Source organism: Hippopotamus amphibius, chromosome 3, assembly GCF_030028045.1.
Source record: "Hippopotamus amphibius kiboko isolate mHipAmp2 chromosome 3, mHipAmp2.hap2, whole genome shotgun sequence".
NCBI classification, from domain to species: Eukaryota; Metazoa; Chordata; class Mammalia; order Artiodactyla; family Hippopotamidae; genus Hippopotamus; species Hippopotamus amphibius.
Genome location: NC_080188.1, coordinates 114618388 through 114630630, shown reverse-complemented (window position 1 = coordinate 114630630; position 12243 = coordinate 114618388). Strand labels below are relative to the sequence as shown.

At 41.9% G+C, this 12243-nt stretch overlaps 3 protein-coding genes across 3 annotated transcripts; all 3 read right to left on the bottom strand.

The window, feature by feature from the left end:
• Nucleotides 1–1305: 1305 nt before the first annotated feature.
• Nucleotides 1306–2241, bottom strand: LOC130849477 (olfactory receptor 4D11). Its single transcript, XM_057728394.1, has one exon. The coding sequence runs from the start codon at nt 2239–2241 to the stop codon at nt 1306–1308; it is 936 nt and encodes a 311-aa protein (XP_057584377.1).
• Nucleotides 2242–7620: 5379 nt separating this feature from the next.
• On the bottom strand, nt 7621–8222 carry LOC130849134 (translationally-controlled tumor protein-like). Its single transcript, XM_057727780.1, has one exon. The coding sequence runs from the start codon at nt 8205–8207 to the stop codon at nt 7689–7691; it is 519 nt and encodes a 172-aa protein (XP_057583763.1). The 5' UTR covers nt 8208–8222; the 3' UTR covers nt 7621–7688.
• A 2036-nt stretch (nt 8223–10258) lies between these two features.
• Nucleotides 10259–11194, bottom strand: LOC130849450 (olfactory receptor 4D10). Its single transcript, XM_057728339.1, has one exon. The coding sequence runs from the start codon at nt 11192–11194 to the stop codon at nt 10259–10261; it is 936 nt and encodes a 311-aa protein (XP_057584322.1).
• Between the last annotated feature and the right edge of the window lie 1049 nt (nt 11195–12243).

The following is a 12243-nucleotide window of genomic DNA, read 5'->3' as shown; positions in this document are numbered from 1 at the left end:
GGAAGTCCCAATAAGTGTAACTTAAAAATAAAGTTATTTCCATTTTGGAAAAGAGAGAAATAAAAACACAAATATAAGAAAATGGACCCATTTGCCTCTGACTGAGCATTTACTATCTGCCAGGCATTGTATGTTTCATATATATCATTTCATCCTAACCTTCACAACAACTCCATGAGATGGATTGTATAAGTAGGTTTGTATAGGTGACCTGTGAGGAGTTCACTAACTCAAGATCACACAGTTGATGGATGACAGAGATAGGATTTGGGCTCAAGTCTGTATAACTCTGAAGTTAGAGCTTTCAGCCACAATGCTTTACTTTTAATCATATTTTCCCAGACAAAAAACACTAGCTTATACTGCTCCTTCACAAACACTAGCAGATTGCAAAATAGACAGCCTGGTTAGAGTTTTACCTTCTTTAACACCTGCCCTCTTTCCCTCCAGTGGGAAGAAGGTAAATCCTCAACAGAGAAGCTAATCGGAGATTGGCCCTGGTAGGGCTGCAACTGAAAACCAGCTCTCGGATAACAAGAACGGATCGCTTTATGTATAGGATCCCTGAGGTTCTGTCTGCTTTTGTCTAAACATATCATGAGAAAATGAATCTGGCATGCCTAGTTTCTGCAGAAGATAAATTCCTTGTGGCCATTATGGGTAATCTCCCCAAGCTTCTTCGTTCCTGATAGCAATCCAGCAGTACAACCATTATGTACCTTTGAGATTCTCACTAGGTCACAAGCCCATGTGAAATTTAAGCAGAAAAGATTTCTTAGTCTGTGAGAGGCCATATGTATTCATATATGTGTATTTCAGAGGTACTGACCATGAGATCTTTTAAGAACAGGATTGCAGTTTGGCATGGACAGGTCCAGAAATGAAATAAATTACATTCTTATGGTGAGAGCAATTGGCTGAGTATCTGAAGACCTAGCTCTGTAATTAACTTGATATAAGAGCTTGAGCAAATCACTCTATCTTTATTCTTCTATTTACTCACCTCTTGAAAAAGGCATTAGATTCAGTCAGTCTCTTCACCTGCCATATAGCTTACATTATTGACACCTTGTTACTTTGGTCTTCGAGTGGAAATACATCAATCAGCTTAATCCTATAATGCTGATATTTTGTGCTCACCAGAAGCTTGGGTTATCAGTAACCTATTAATTTAAATTGCGAAATACATTGTTACCTAGTAAGTGTAGTTGGTCTCTTGACAATATATTTGAGTATATAAATAAGAATCCATGGGAAAAATAATGAAAGGGGTCCTTGCTGATGAAGAGGTTGGAGAGTCTTACTCTATTGCATTACAGAAGGTTTGAGCCTTTTCTTCAGTCTCCTCATGGCTGACTTCATCTCGTGGTTCCTCAGAGTGTAGATGAGGGGGTTCAGCAGAGGGGAGATGATGGTAAAAGTGACAGAGATGGCCTTATCTGTGGGGAGGGCAGTGAAGGGCCGGGCGTAGACGTAGATGCAGGGCACAAAGTGCAGGGTCACCACCGTGATGTGGGCTGTGCAGGTGGAGATGGCTTTCCTCCTGTCCTCCCCTGCCTGAGACCTCAGCATTGTAAGAATGACTGTGTAGGACACAAGCAAGAAGATAAACCACAGGGTGGTGACCAGGCCATTGTTGGAAATCATTAAGACCTCAAGAGCAAAGGTGTCGGTGCAGGCGAGTTTGAGGACCTGGGGGACATCGCAGTAGAAACCATCCACAACATTAGGCCCACAGAAGGGGAGCGGGAGCAAGAGGGAAATCTGCACGATGGAGTGGACGAAGCCCCCCACCCAGGAGGCCACGATGAGGGCAGTGCAGCGCCCCCTACTCATGATGGTCACGTAGTGCAGGGGCTTGGAGATGGCCACGTAGCGGTCAAAGGCCATCACAGAGAGGGAGAAGATATCTGCCCCACCGAGGAGGTGGAAGAAAAACATCTGTGTGATGCAACCATTGAAGGAGATGACCTTTCTCTTTGAAAGAAGGTCAACCAGCACCTTCGGGGCAGTGACGGAGGAGAAGCAGATGTCCAAGACAGAGAGATTGCGGAGCAGGAAGTACATGGGGGTGTGCAGGCGAGACTCGCAGGTCACGGTGACCATAATGAGGAGGTTTCCCAGAAGAGTTGTCACATACAGAAAGCACAAAAAAAGAAATAGGACAAAGCTTAGGTCTTGGGACTGAGTAAGTCCCAGAAATACAAATTCATTTACTCTGGTGACATTGCCCAACTCCATCGAATCATGTTTCCTCTTCCTCTGTAACTTGGAAAAAATGAAAAGTTATTTCATAAAGTGTTTACTTTCCCTTCATAGATTCAGGTTTATAGAATCAGGTATTAGGTCTAAAAACTAGTGAGGTATTTTCTCCACGGGATAGCTGTTCTGGGGTTACTGCTAACGTGTGCAAAGTGATATCTTGTGATGCAAGCATGCATTTAATTATTATTTCTTCTTTCAATTATAAATATTTTAGAAAATGCATACAGATAATGTTCCAAGTGTGTGCGTTCTAAGTATTCAGCATAAACAGGTGGATACTAAATATTTGGAAAGGGACTTTTGTGGCATGAAGGGTATAAAAATGGAATCAGTTTGATGTGTGGGTAAAGGAGTGCCTATTTGATATGTGAGTTCCCATAAGTTCCACAGGGGTGTGTGTGTTTGTTTTTCAGACTGGGTACCACCTTTAAATGGTTTAAGAACTGCTATCTTTAGAATGGTTCTCTTTGGACTGAATTCTACAGAAGCACTCCTTTCTTTTTTACACCACAAATTTAATTCTACGAAAAATTAAAAACATTTAAGGCCATAAAATTCTTCTCTATTGCTCTATTCTTTCTTGAGTGGATTTCTTTGTTTCTGTATTTTAAACTAGGTACCAAAACCCATGGGTGTAACAGCTATAGAAATAAAAGTGTAATTCAGAACTTCTGTTCATTGCTCTGATTTATTGCCTAAAATTTATTTTTTATTCTTCAATTTTATTTTATTTTTTTATATTAAAAAATTTATGTATCTGGCTGCGCTGGGTCTTAGTTGCAGCATGCGGGATCTTGGGGCATTTGGGATCTAGTTCCCTGACTAGGGAACGAACCCAGGCCCCCTGCAACTGGGAACTCGGAGTCCTTAACTGCTGGGCCACCAGAGAAGTCCCAAGATTTATTTTTAAATTGAGCTATCATTAACACATAGACTCACATACTTGAAGTGTACACTTTGATAAGTTTTGACATAAGTGTATACCCAATACATATCTATCACCCCCAAAGTGTCCTTGGGACCCTTTGTAATCTGTTCCCTCTACCCCTCCTTCTTCAGGCAACAACTGAGCTGCTTGCTTGCTGTCACTATACATCAGTTTGTATTTTCTAAAATTTTCTATGAACAGAATCTTACAATGTGTAAACTCTTTTTGTTTGGCTTCTTTCACTCACAAAAATTATCCATGTTTTGGAGTGGACCAAGATTTTGTTCCTTTGTACCATATGGATGCACAACAGTTTGTTTATCGACTCACTTACTGATGAACATTTGGGTTGTTTTCAGTTTTTGGCTATTACACATAAAGAACAGGTCTTCATGTGGACATATATTTTCATTTCACTTGGTATCGAGGAGGAGAATGGCTGTAACTCTTAAAATTCAGCAATAAGAAAGCAAAAAACCCATTTAAAATAGAAAGGACAAATGGTTTGAATAGACACTTCGACAAGAAGATGCAGGGGTAGCAAATGAGCACATGAAAAGATGCTGAACGTCGTTTATCACTGGGGAAATGTGAGTTAAAACCACAGTGAGATAATAGTACACACCTATTAGAAAGGCTAAGATTAAAAATATGAGTATATCAAGAGTGGGCAAAAATGAGGAGGAATTGGAACTCTGGTGGGAACATAAAATGGTACAACCACTTTTAAAAACAGTGTGGCAGGTTCTTAAAATATTAAGCGTATACTTACCATATAATCTTATGGCTTTTGAATTCCTATCTTTTTGTGTATGTGTGTGAATCCTTGAAATGGCCTTTAATTGCTTTCTTTGCAGTTTATTTCCCTTTTTCTTGCTAAAATCAGAAACAAAGGAAAAGTGAAAGATACTTCCATCCTACTTTTTGGGTCTATTTGTCAGTTCAGATGAAGACATTTCTTTTCACCCAGCTCACTTTCTCTTCAAGTTGTCTTTCCCCTATATGCAATTTTGTCCACAGTCTATTTAGTCTGGAAAACTGAAAAAGCTACTGAGAGGTATCATAGCATACCGCAGAGACCTGGGGAACTCCGGCATCACACAGCTTGTTCAAATCCCACTTAGACACTGACTGCAAACATGGGCAAGTTGCTTCACCCCTTTGGCCTCAGGCTCTGCATTGGTGTTTAGAAACAGTAGCATCTTTGTCATATAATTTTTGTAAGGGTTAAATACATTCATCTATGTAAAGCATCATCAGTACTGGGAGCACTGCCTAACCCACAATAAATGTGATTATACATGTGTTACCTTAAAGAAAAGCTCTGGGTTCGTAACTCTCACAGACACACAGCATCTTTAAATATACTGACAGTCTTTTGGAGGAGCTGAATATTTCCCAGGACATGTATTCTACGGTTTCATCAGACCGTCCTGTTTTGAGGAAAATAGAAGATATTTTTCTTTCAGTGGCACCCGGAGCAACCCAGAGGGTGGTGACACCGCATGGCAGTAAGAAGGGGGCTTTGCTTGTTTTGGCTTCTTGTCTGATGTCATCTTAGCAGACCAGCGAAGGCTAGTGCGTGGTTTCTGCAGGGAGAACCATCTGGGCTCAAGTCCTGCTTTTGTCCCTGTGTGATCTGGGTGAGTGAGAGACCTACTGAGTCTCCACTTCATCTATGGAACAGGGATTATAATACCAACTTCACTATAATACCCACTTCAGGGAAGTTATGAGGATTAAGTGAATTAACACAGGCAGTGTTCTCAGCACACATGCTGGCTATCTGCTGTGATTAGTACTCTACTGAGTTACCTTAATACTGGAGGCTTATCAGTAAATGAGTGTATTGAACTAAATGGTAGCTGAGCTATATCAATCCTGACTAATTCTGAGACAGGCTAGGCCCTGGGACTCTGCTGCAGTGCTGCAATGCTTGCAACTGGACAAACCTCTTTTGGAACAACAGAGTACAAAGAAATTATATGGGGCTAAAAATAACTGTGCATGTGCAGTTGGGGCAAATTCTGGACAAAAGATACAAAAAGAAAAAAGAAACCCCTACTGGGAGTTCCCTGGTGGTACAGTGGCTGGGAATCTACCTGCCAATGCAGGGGACACAGGTTCCAGCCCTGGTCTGAGGAGATCCCACATGCCGTGCGGCAACTAAGCCCGTGCGCCACAACTACTGAGCCTGTGCTCTAGAGCCCACAAGCCACAGCTACTGAACCTGTGTGCCACAACTACTGAAGCCTGTGCCCCCTAGAGCCCGTACGCCACAAGAGAAGCCACCGCAATGAGAAGCCTGCGCACTGCAATGAAGAGTAGCCCCTGCTCGCCACAACTAGAGAAAGCCCAAGCGCAGCAATGAAGACCCAATGCAGCCAATAAATAAATAAATAAATAAATAAATAAATAAATAAATTTAACATAAGAAATACCTCTGTAGTGTCAGTCTGAGGGGGTCCATTTAGAGGAAATAAGCCTGAGAAAAAGCTCTCCTTTGTGCAAATCAAGGGGTTCTAGAAAACAAAAAAACTGCCTTTTCCCGATTCCAAACTGAACTCATTTTTATGTCTCTCATCTTGCAATGTCTTCTTTGTTAATATTTCTTATCTATGCTGTCTGTCCCTGAAGGTTTGTACTGGGATGCATTATCTTGTGTACTTATTACATTACTTGCATTCAAAATATATTTACAAACATTAAAAACTACATCTAGATTTCAATTTTTCTCCCTCTTATGCATTGTCACCCAGACACCACAGACGTACATACCCAGGTAGAGTTATACATCTCACCTAAAATCTCCAATCTTCTTTCCAGGACTCCAATATCTTAAATAATGTTCACATGAATCATTCAGCTTCAGAAAATTCCATTAAATACCCCTCTGAAGGCCAGTGATTTCAATGGCTTCTCTTCCATCTTTACGTGGAAAAGGTCAGATACAGGGAATCATATTTTCTTGGCTCTTCCACACTGATACACAGTGCCCCATCATTTTTACCAATTCCTTAATCCCCAAATCAGTGTGAGAATTATCAGAGGGAATGTAGTTGGATGTGGCTCTGGAAAAAAAACTGCTGATGGAAATGTTGTTTCAGTGGGAGTAATTAAAAAGCTATTCAGGCACCTATACTTTGGAACACATTTTGTCTGGTGTCTAATATTTCCCAGCAGTGGTAAAGATTCTTTCCTTGACCAAACACTGCTCAGGCTCCCCTGAATTTGCAACAAAGACTTGACTTTTCTTCATTCTCCAGTTTTAGCAAAAATCCTGCTAAGTTACTTTAGCCAGAATTCCCCACCCTCCTTATCTGATCACCTTCCATGTCTAATCAGGTTTCTCATCCTCCACCACCTCCCAGGTGATGTCTGATCACCCTGGTCTGCCTTCAGCAAGAATCTTGATAAGTCAGTTTAGCTAGGATACCTCCTTACCCCTAATGTTTCCCTTTGTAATTTTCCTACTGGGAGATAAATGTCTGTTCTTAGGGATTGTGAACTACTTCCTTAGGCACTTTTACCCTTGCAGGGAGATTCCTGAAATGTGACACACAGGTATCAGCGTGAATTCTTGGATCTGAAGGGTTATATAGGTGAGAGTGAAGGAGATATCAATGGGGTGATGACCAAAGTGGGTGATGGAGTTCTCATAAGATCAAATCTGGCTCCATCAGCAAATCCTACTTGCTGAACCTTCAGTTTTTCAACATTCTCACCACCTCCACCATGACTACGCAAAGTCATGTCTTCATTATTTCTGCTTAGTGATTTTTTTTTAAAATTTAATTTATTGGCTGCATTGGGTCTTCATTGCTGTGCGTGGGCTTTCTCTAATTGTGGCAAGCGTGGGCTTCTCTTTGTGGCAGTTTCTTTTGTTGCAGAGCATGGGCTCTAGGCTTGTGGGCTTCAGTAGCTGTGGCACATGGGCTCAATAGTTGTGGCTCACAGGCTCTAGAGCACAGGCTCAGTAGTTGTGGCACATGGGCTTAGTTGCTCCATGGCATGTAAGATCTTCCCAGCCCAGAGATGGAACCAGTGTCCCCTGCATGGGCAGGCGGATTCTTAACCACTGCACCACCAGGGAAGCCCTGTAGTAACTTCTTAATTGGTCTCCGTGTTTTTGTCCTCAACCCTCTTCAGTCTAGTCATAACACTTGGTCCTGCAATTCTCTTAAAACATGCATAATTAGTCCACTTTTCAAAGCCCTCCAATTGCATCCCATCTAACTCAATGTGAAAATCAAGATCCTTCTTTCTTTCTTTTTTTTTTTTTTGAGTTTAAATGCATTTTATTTTTAGACAACCTACATGACATGTTTTTCTTTCTCAAAAACAACGCCTCCACTCCAAACAAATCAACGTCAAAATGAGGGGCTCAAGATGCCATCAGTTCCATTTGTTTAAGTCCTGGTGTTGTGTGGATGGAAAGCAGCAACCGGCCAGTTATGACGAGCAGGTGATAGATCCAAAGTAACAGCCAAATTTGTTAACATTTTTCCATTTCTAAACCATCCTTAAAGAAAATCATATATGGGGTCACACCATCCTCACGGTAGTCCAGCAGAGCAACCATGCCATCTGGATTCATGTTTTCACCAATAAAGAACTGATAGTTTTTGAAATTAGCAAGGATGTGCTTGATTTGTTCTGCAGCCCCTGTCATAAAAGGTTTTACTCTTTCTGGTCTCTGTTCTTCAAGCTTTCCTTTGATTGACTTCATGTAATCTTTGATGTACTTCTTGTAGGCTTCTTTTGTGAAGCTGGTTTCCTGCAAGTGATGGTTCATGACAATATCGACACCAGTGACTACTGTGCTTTCGGCACCTTCGCCCTCAGGGCCTTCAGCGGAGGCATTTCCACCAATGAGCGAGTCATCAATGCTACCCTCTGTCCTACTGACCATCTTCCCCTCCACCTCCAGACACAGCCCGTCCGCGACCTCCCGGATCTTGTAGATGTCGGAGAACATCTCATCATGGCTGATGAGGTCCCGGTAGATGATCATGATGGCAACTGGAGGGAGACGACGGTGGCGCTACCTCACTAGGAGCCCGGAGCTCAGAGCGAGCGCGGTGCAGCCGGAGCGGCGCTCGGGGGGAGGGGGGAGCGGGCGGAAAAGATCCTTCTTTCTGATGGTTTAAAAAGTCCTACTGACCTGGTCCTACAGCCCAGTTATCTCTCTGACCTCAACTACCACCTCCCTCCTCCTTGCTTCCTCTCATCTAATTACAAAGTCCTCCTTGTTTCTTGGATGCTCTAGGCACATCCCCGCCTCAGGGCCTTTGCACGTCTGGTTTGTGGACAGAGATTTATCCATGAACATGACATGAACGTTTTTCTAACTTCAAAAAAATTAAGACCTGTATCTACTTCCAGACATGGAGGGAAAAAAACCTCCCCAGGGGTGGGGGAGGGGGATACTATGCTTGTAAGTAGCATAGTAAGTAAACGAATACAAGCTGAGTTGATATACAGAATAATGCTTTCCACTTCATTCCAACCCTTTTGAAGGTATATGCATCGCCTGAAACGGCTTCAGAGGTTTCTGTCCACTTAAGGAGTCATGTTGTCGGGGAATGAAAATGAATCCGTTGTTTTGTTAACCATTATTCTCCAGTGATTTTAGCAGCAAAAATGAGTGAGAGGCAATATTCATTCATTGCCTTTTAAAAATTTTATGACTGTTTTCTACGTTCTGCTTGCTCTGCCAGGTACTGGGGATAAAACTGTAAATAAAGCATAAAGAGAACAAGGGGTGGCAAACAGGGTCCTGGGTGCTGGGCTGGAGCCAAGCACTGGGCACTTAGGGAGAGCAGTGAACAGTGGCCAGTGGGTCAGGGCTCCAGAGGAAGGGCAGAGTAAGGACCTTGTGTGAGGTCACAGAACCCAAAATTGGTGAGGTCTGATTTCTTTTTTTAAATTGTTTAAAAAATTTTTATTTATTTATTTATTGGCTGCATTGGGTCTTTGTTGCTGTGCGTGGGCTTTCTCTGCTTGTGGTGAGTGGGGGCTACTCTTGGTTGTGGTGTGTGGGCTTCTCACTGTGGTGACTTCTCTTGTTGCAGAGAACGGGCTCTAGGCACACGGACTTCAGTAGTTGCAGAGCATGGGCTCATCATTAGTTGTGGCTTGCAGGCTCAGTAGTTGCGGTACACGGGCTTAGTTACTCCGTGGCATGTGGGATCTTCCCCGACCAGGGATCGACCCCACGTCCCCTGCATTGGCAGGCGGATTCTTAACCACTGCGCCACCAGGTAAGTCACAGTCCGATTTCTAATTCAAACTGTGCTAACTTCTAGGCACCCGCTCTCAACCGCCGGAGTGTGGGCTTTGAAAGGGAAAACCTTCAGGAAATAGTTATTTAATTAATTCATAGTCTAGAGTCAGAGGACAAACTTTGTTTGGATGTGTTTCCTTCCTTAAGATGTGATTATTTCATGAAAACCTTATAGAATCCAAGTGCCCAAACTGCATTATTTTCTAATGTGTCTCAGCTCCCTTTCTGTGAACAGTGTAGGAATGTAGTAGGAATGTCTGGGTAGATATATTTTTTGCTTTTTTTTAAAATTGAAAAATTTATTTAGTTAAGTGTAGATTCCCATGCAGTTGTAAGAAATAACATGAGAGACTCCACCTTCACTCATTTTCTCCCAGTGACCATTTCACAATAGATATGTGTATCAAAACATCACTGTATATCTTAAATATATGCCATTTGTAGTTGTTAATTATAACTCAATAGAGCTGAAAAAAAGATTCCACAACTATCGAATGTGATAAAATTGTCTGAGTGTATTTAAATGCCATTTTCTTCATAATTTTCCAAGGCTGTATTGCAAAGATACGTATACTTCTCTGGCTGACTATTTGATTTCTATACTTTTTTTGTAACATGAAACTCATTTTTTAACCTTATAATTCCATGCTGAGGAGACGATTTGCAAGTCACATGTATCTTAGTAGGAATGTAAAAATGAATCAGAAATCCTTTAATAAATATAGTTTATTTGATGCACAAACATTTTCAAAGGTGGTGAAATGGAGTGAGCTACCAGTCTACACCCTGTCGGAAGGCATGAGTCTTCCCTTCAGTCTCTTCATGGCTGACTTCATCTCGTGGTTCCTCAGAGTGTAGATCAAGGGGTTCAGCAGAGGGGAGATGACAGTGAAGGTGACAGAGATGGCCTTATCCGTGGGGAGGGCAGTGAAGGGCCGGGCGTAGACGTAGATGCAGGGCACAAAGTGCAGGGTCACCACCGTGATGTGGGCTGTGCAGGTGGAGATGGCTTTCCTCCTGCCCTCCCCTGCCTGAGACCTTAGGAATGATAATATGACCATATAGGACACCAGGAGGAAGACGAACCACAGTGTGATGAGCAGCCCGTTATTGGAAATCATCAGCAGCTCAAGCATAAAAATGTCTGTACGGGCGAGTCTGAGGACCTGGGGGACATCACAGTAAAAAGTGTCAAGAACACTGGGTCCACAGAAGGGGAGTGGGAGCAGCAGGGAAATCTGCACGATGGAGTGGACGAAGCCCCCCACCCAGGAGGCCACTATTAACCCAATGCATCGGCTTCTACTCATGATGGTCATATAGTGCAGGGGCTTGGCGATGGCCGTGTACCGATCTAATGCCATCACTGACAGAGAAAATACATCCACCCCGCCAATAAGATGGAAGAAGAACATCTGGGTGAAGCAGCCATTGAAGGAGATGGTCTTTCTCTGGGACAGAAGGTCCAGCAGAACCTTGGGAGCTGTGATGGAGGAAAAGCAGATGTCGGCAATTGATAAGTTACGGAGCAAAAAATACATGGGGGTGTGAAGGTGAGATTCACAGGTCACCGTGACCATGATGAGGAGGTTTCCCAGCAGAGTTGTCACATAGACCAAAAATAGGAAAAGAAAGAAGACCAAGCTCAGTTGTTGATTCTGGGTTAGGCCAAAGAAAATGAATTCTTTTACTTGGGTGCAGTTTTCCAGCTCCATGGATTCATCATCTTTGTCTCTGTTTTGTCTGAAGCTATTTCACATGAAAGTGCTCAGCTATTTATTTTGTTTTCTTCTTAAGCCTTGTGAATGCAATTCAGAATGTTTCCCACGTGGCTACAGTGTTTGCAGTGTGTTGAATTGTCCACATTTTTAAGATTGCCATCAGTTGGGCGAGCCAATGAAATCATCACAAGCGAAATCATTCAATAATTCTTTTCCTTTAAAATTATTTTTTGGAAAGAATAAGCGTTTGTGTTAAGCAGTGACATTTACATAGTCTATTTTATTTACTTTATTTTGGTTTTTATTTTTATTTTTTATTTTGGTTTTTAAATATTATTATTTTTAATTTCACACAGATTTATTGATGTCAGGAGCTGTGTATTCAAACATCTTTCTATTCAAAGATAAGTAAGACACAGCTCCAGCCATTGCGGACTTATAGTCTATGAGTTTAATATTCTTATTAGCAAATATTCTGTTGACGTGCTAAAAAAAGATATCGTGTGTTTCTGGTTACAGTGTTGCTGTGCATGAGTCAGTTTCCTTGCTGTTGGCTGTTTTATGGAGAATTTCTTAAATTGCAGCCTATTTTCTGTGTAGGTAATTTGTCGTTGTGATTACTTTATACTAATGAGATAATTTACTGAATAATTCTTTAAAAATGTTTAAAGTTTGCTATTGGAAAACAGACTGAAAAATGTGTAAATCCAAATCTTAAAGGCTATCATAATTTTTCTTTTTTTTAAATTTTATTTATTTTATTTTATTTTATTTTTTTTTGGGGGGTACATCAGGTTCAATCATCTGTTTTTATATACATATCCCCGTATTCCCTCCCTTCCTTGACTCCCCCCCTTCGAGTCCCCTCCATCCTCCCTGCCCCAGTCCTCTAAGGCATCTTCCATCCTCGAGTTGGACTCCCTTTGTTATACAACAACTTCCCACTGACTATTTTACAGTTGGTAGTATATATATGTCTGTGCTACTCTCTCGCTTCGTCTCAGCTTCCCCTTCACCCCCCGCCCCCTCCCATACCTCGAGTT

Excerpts from the sequence above, each read along its gene's own strand:
- LOC130849477 (XM_057728394.1), bottom strand. The coding sequence starts at position 2,241 with ATGGAGTTGGGCAATGTCACCAGAGTAAATGAATTTGTATTTCTGGGA.
- LOC130849134 (XM_057727780.1), bottom strand. The coding sequence starts at position 8,207 with ATGATCATCTACCGGGACCTCATCAGCCATGATGAGATGTTCTCCGAC.
- LOC130849450 (XM_057728339.1), bottom strand. The coding sequence starts at position 11,194 with ATGGAGCTGGAAAACTGCACCCAAGTAAAAGAATTCATTTTCTTTGGC.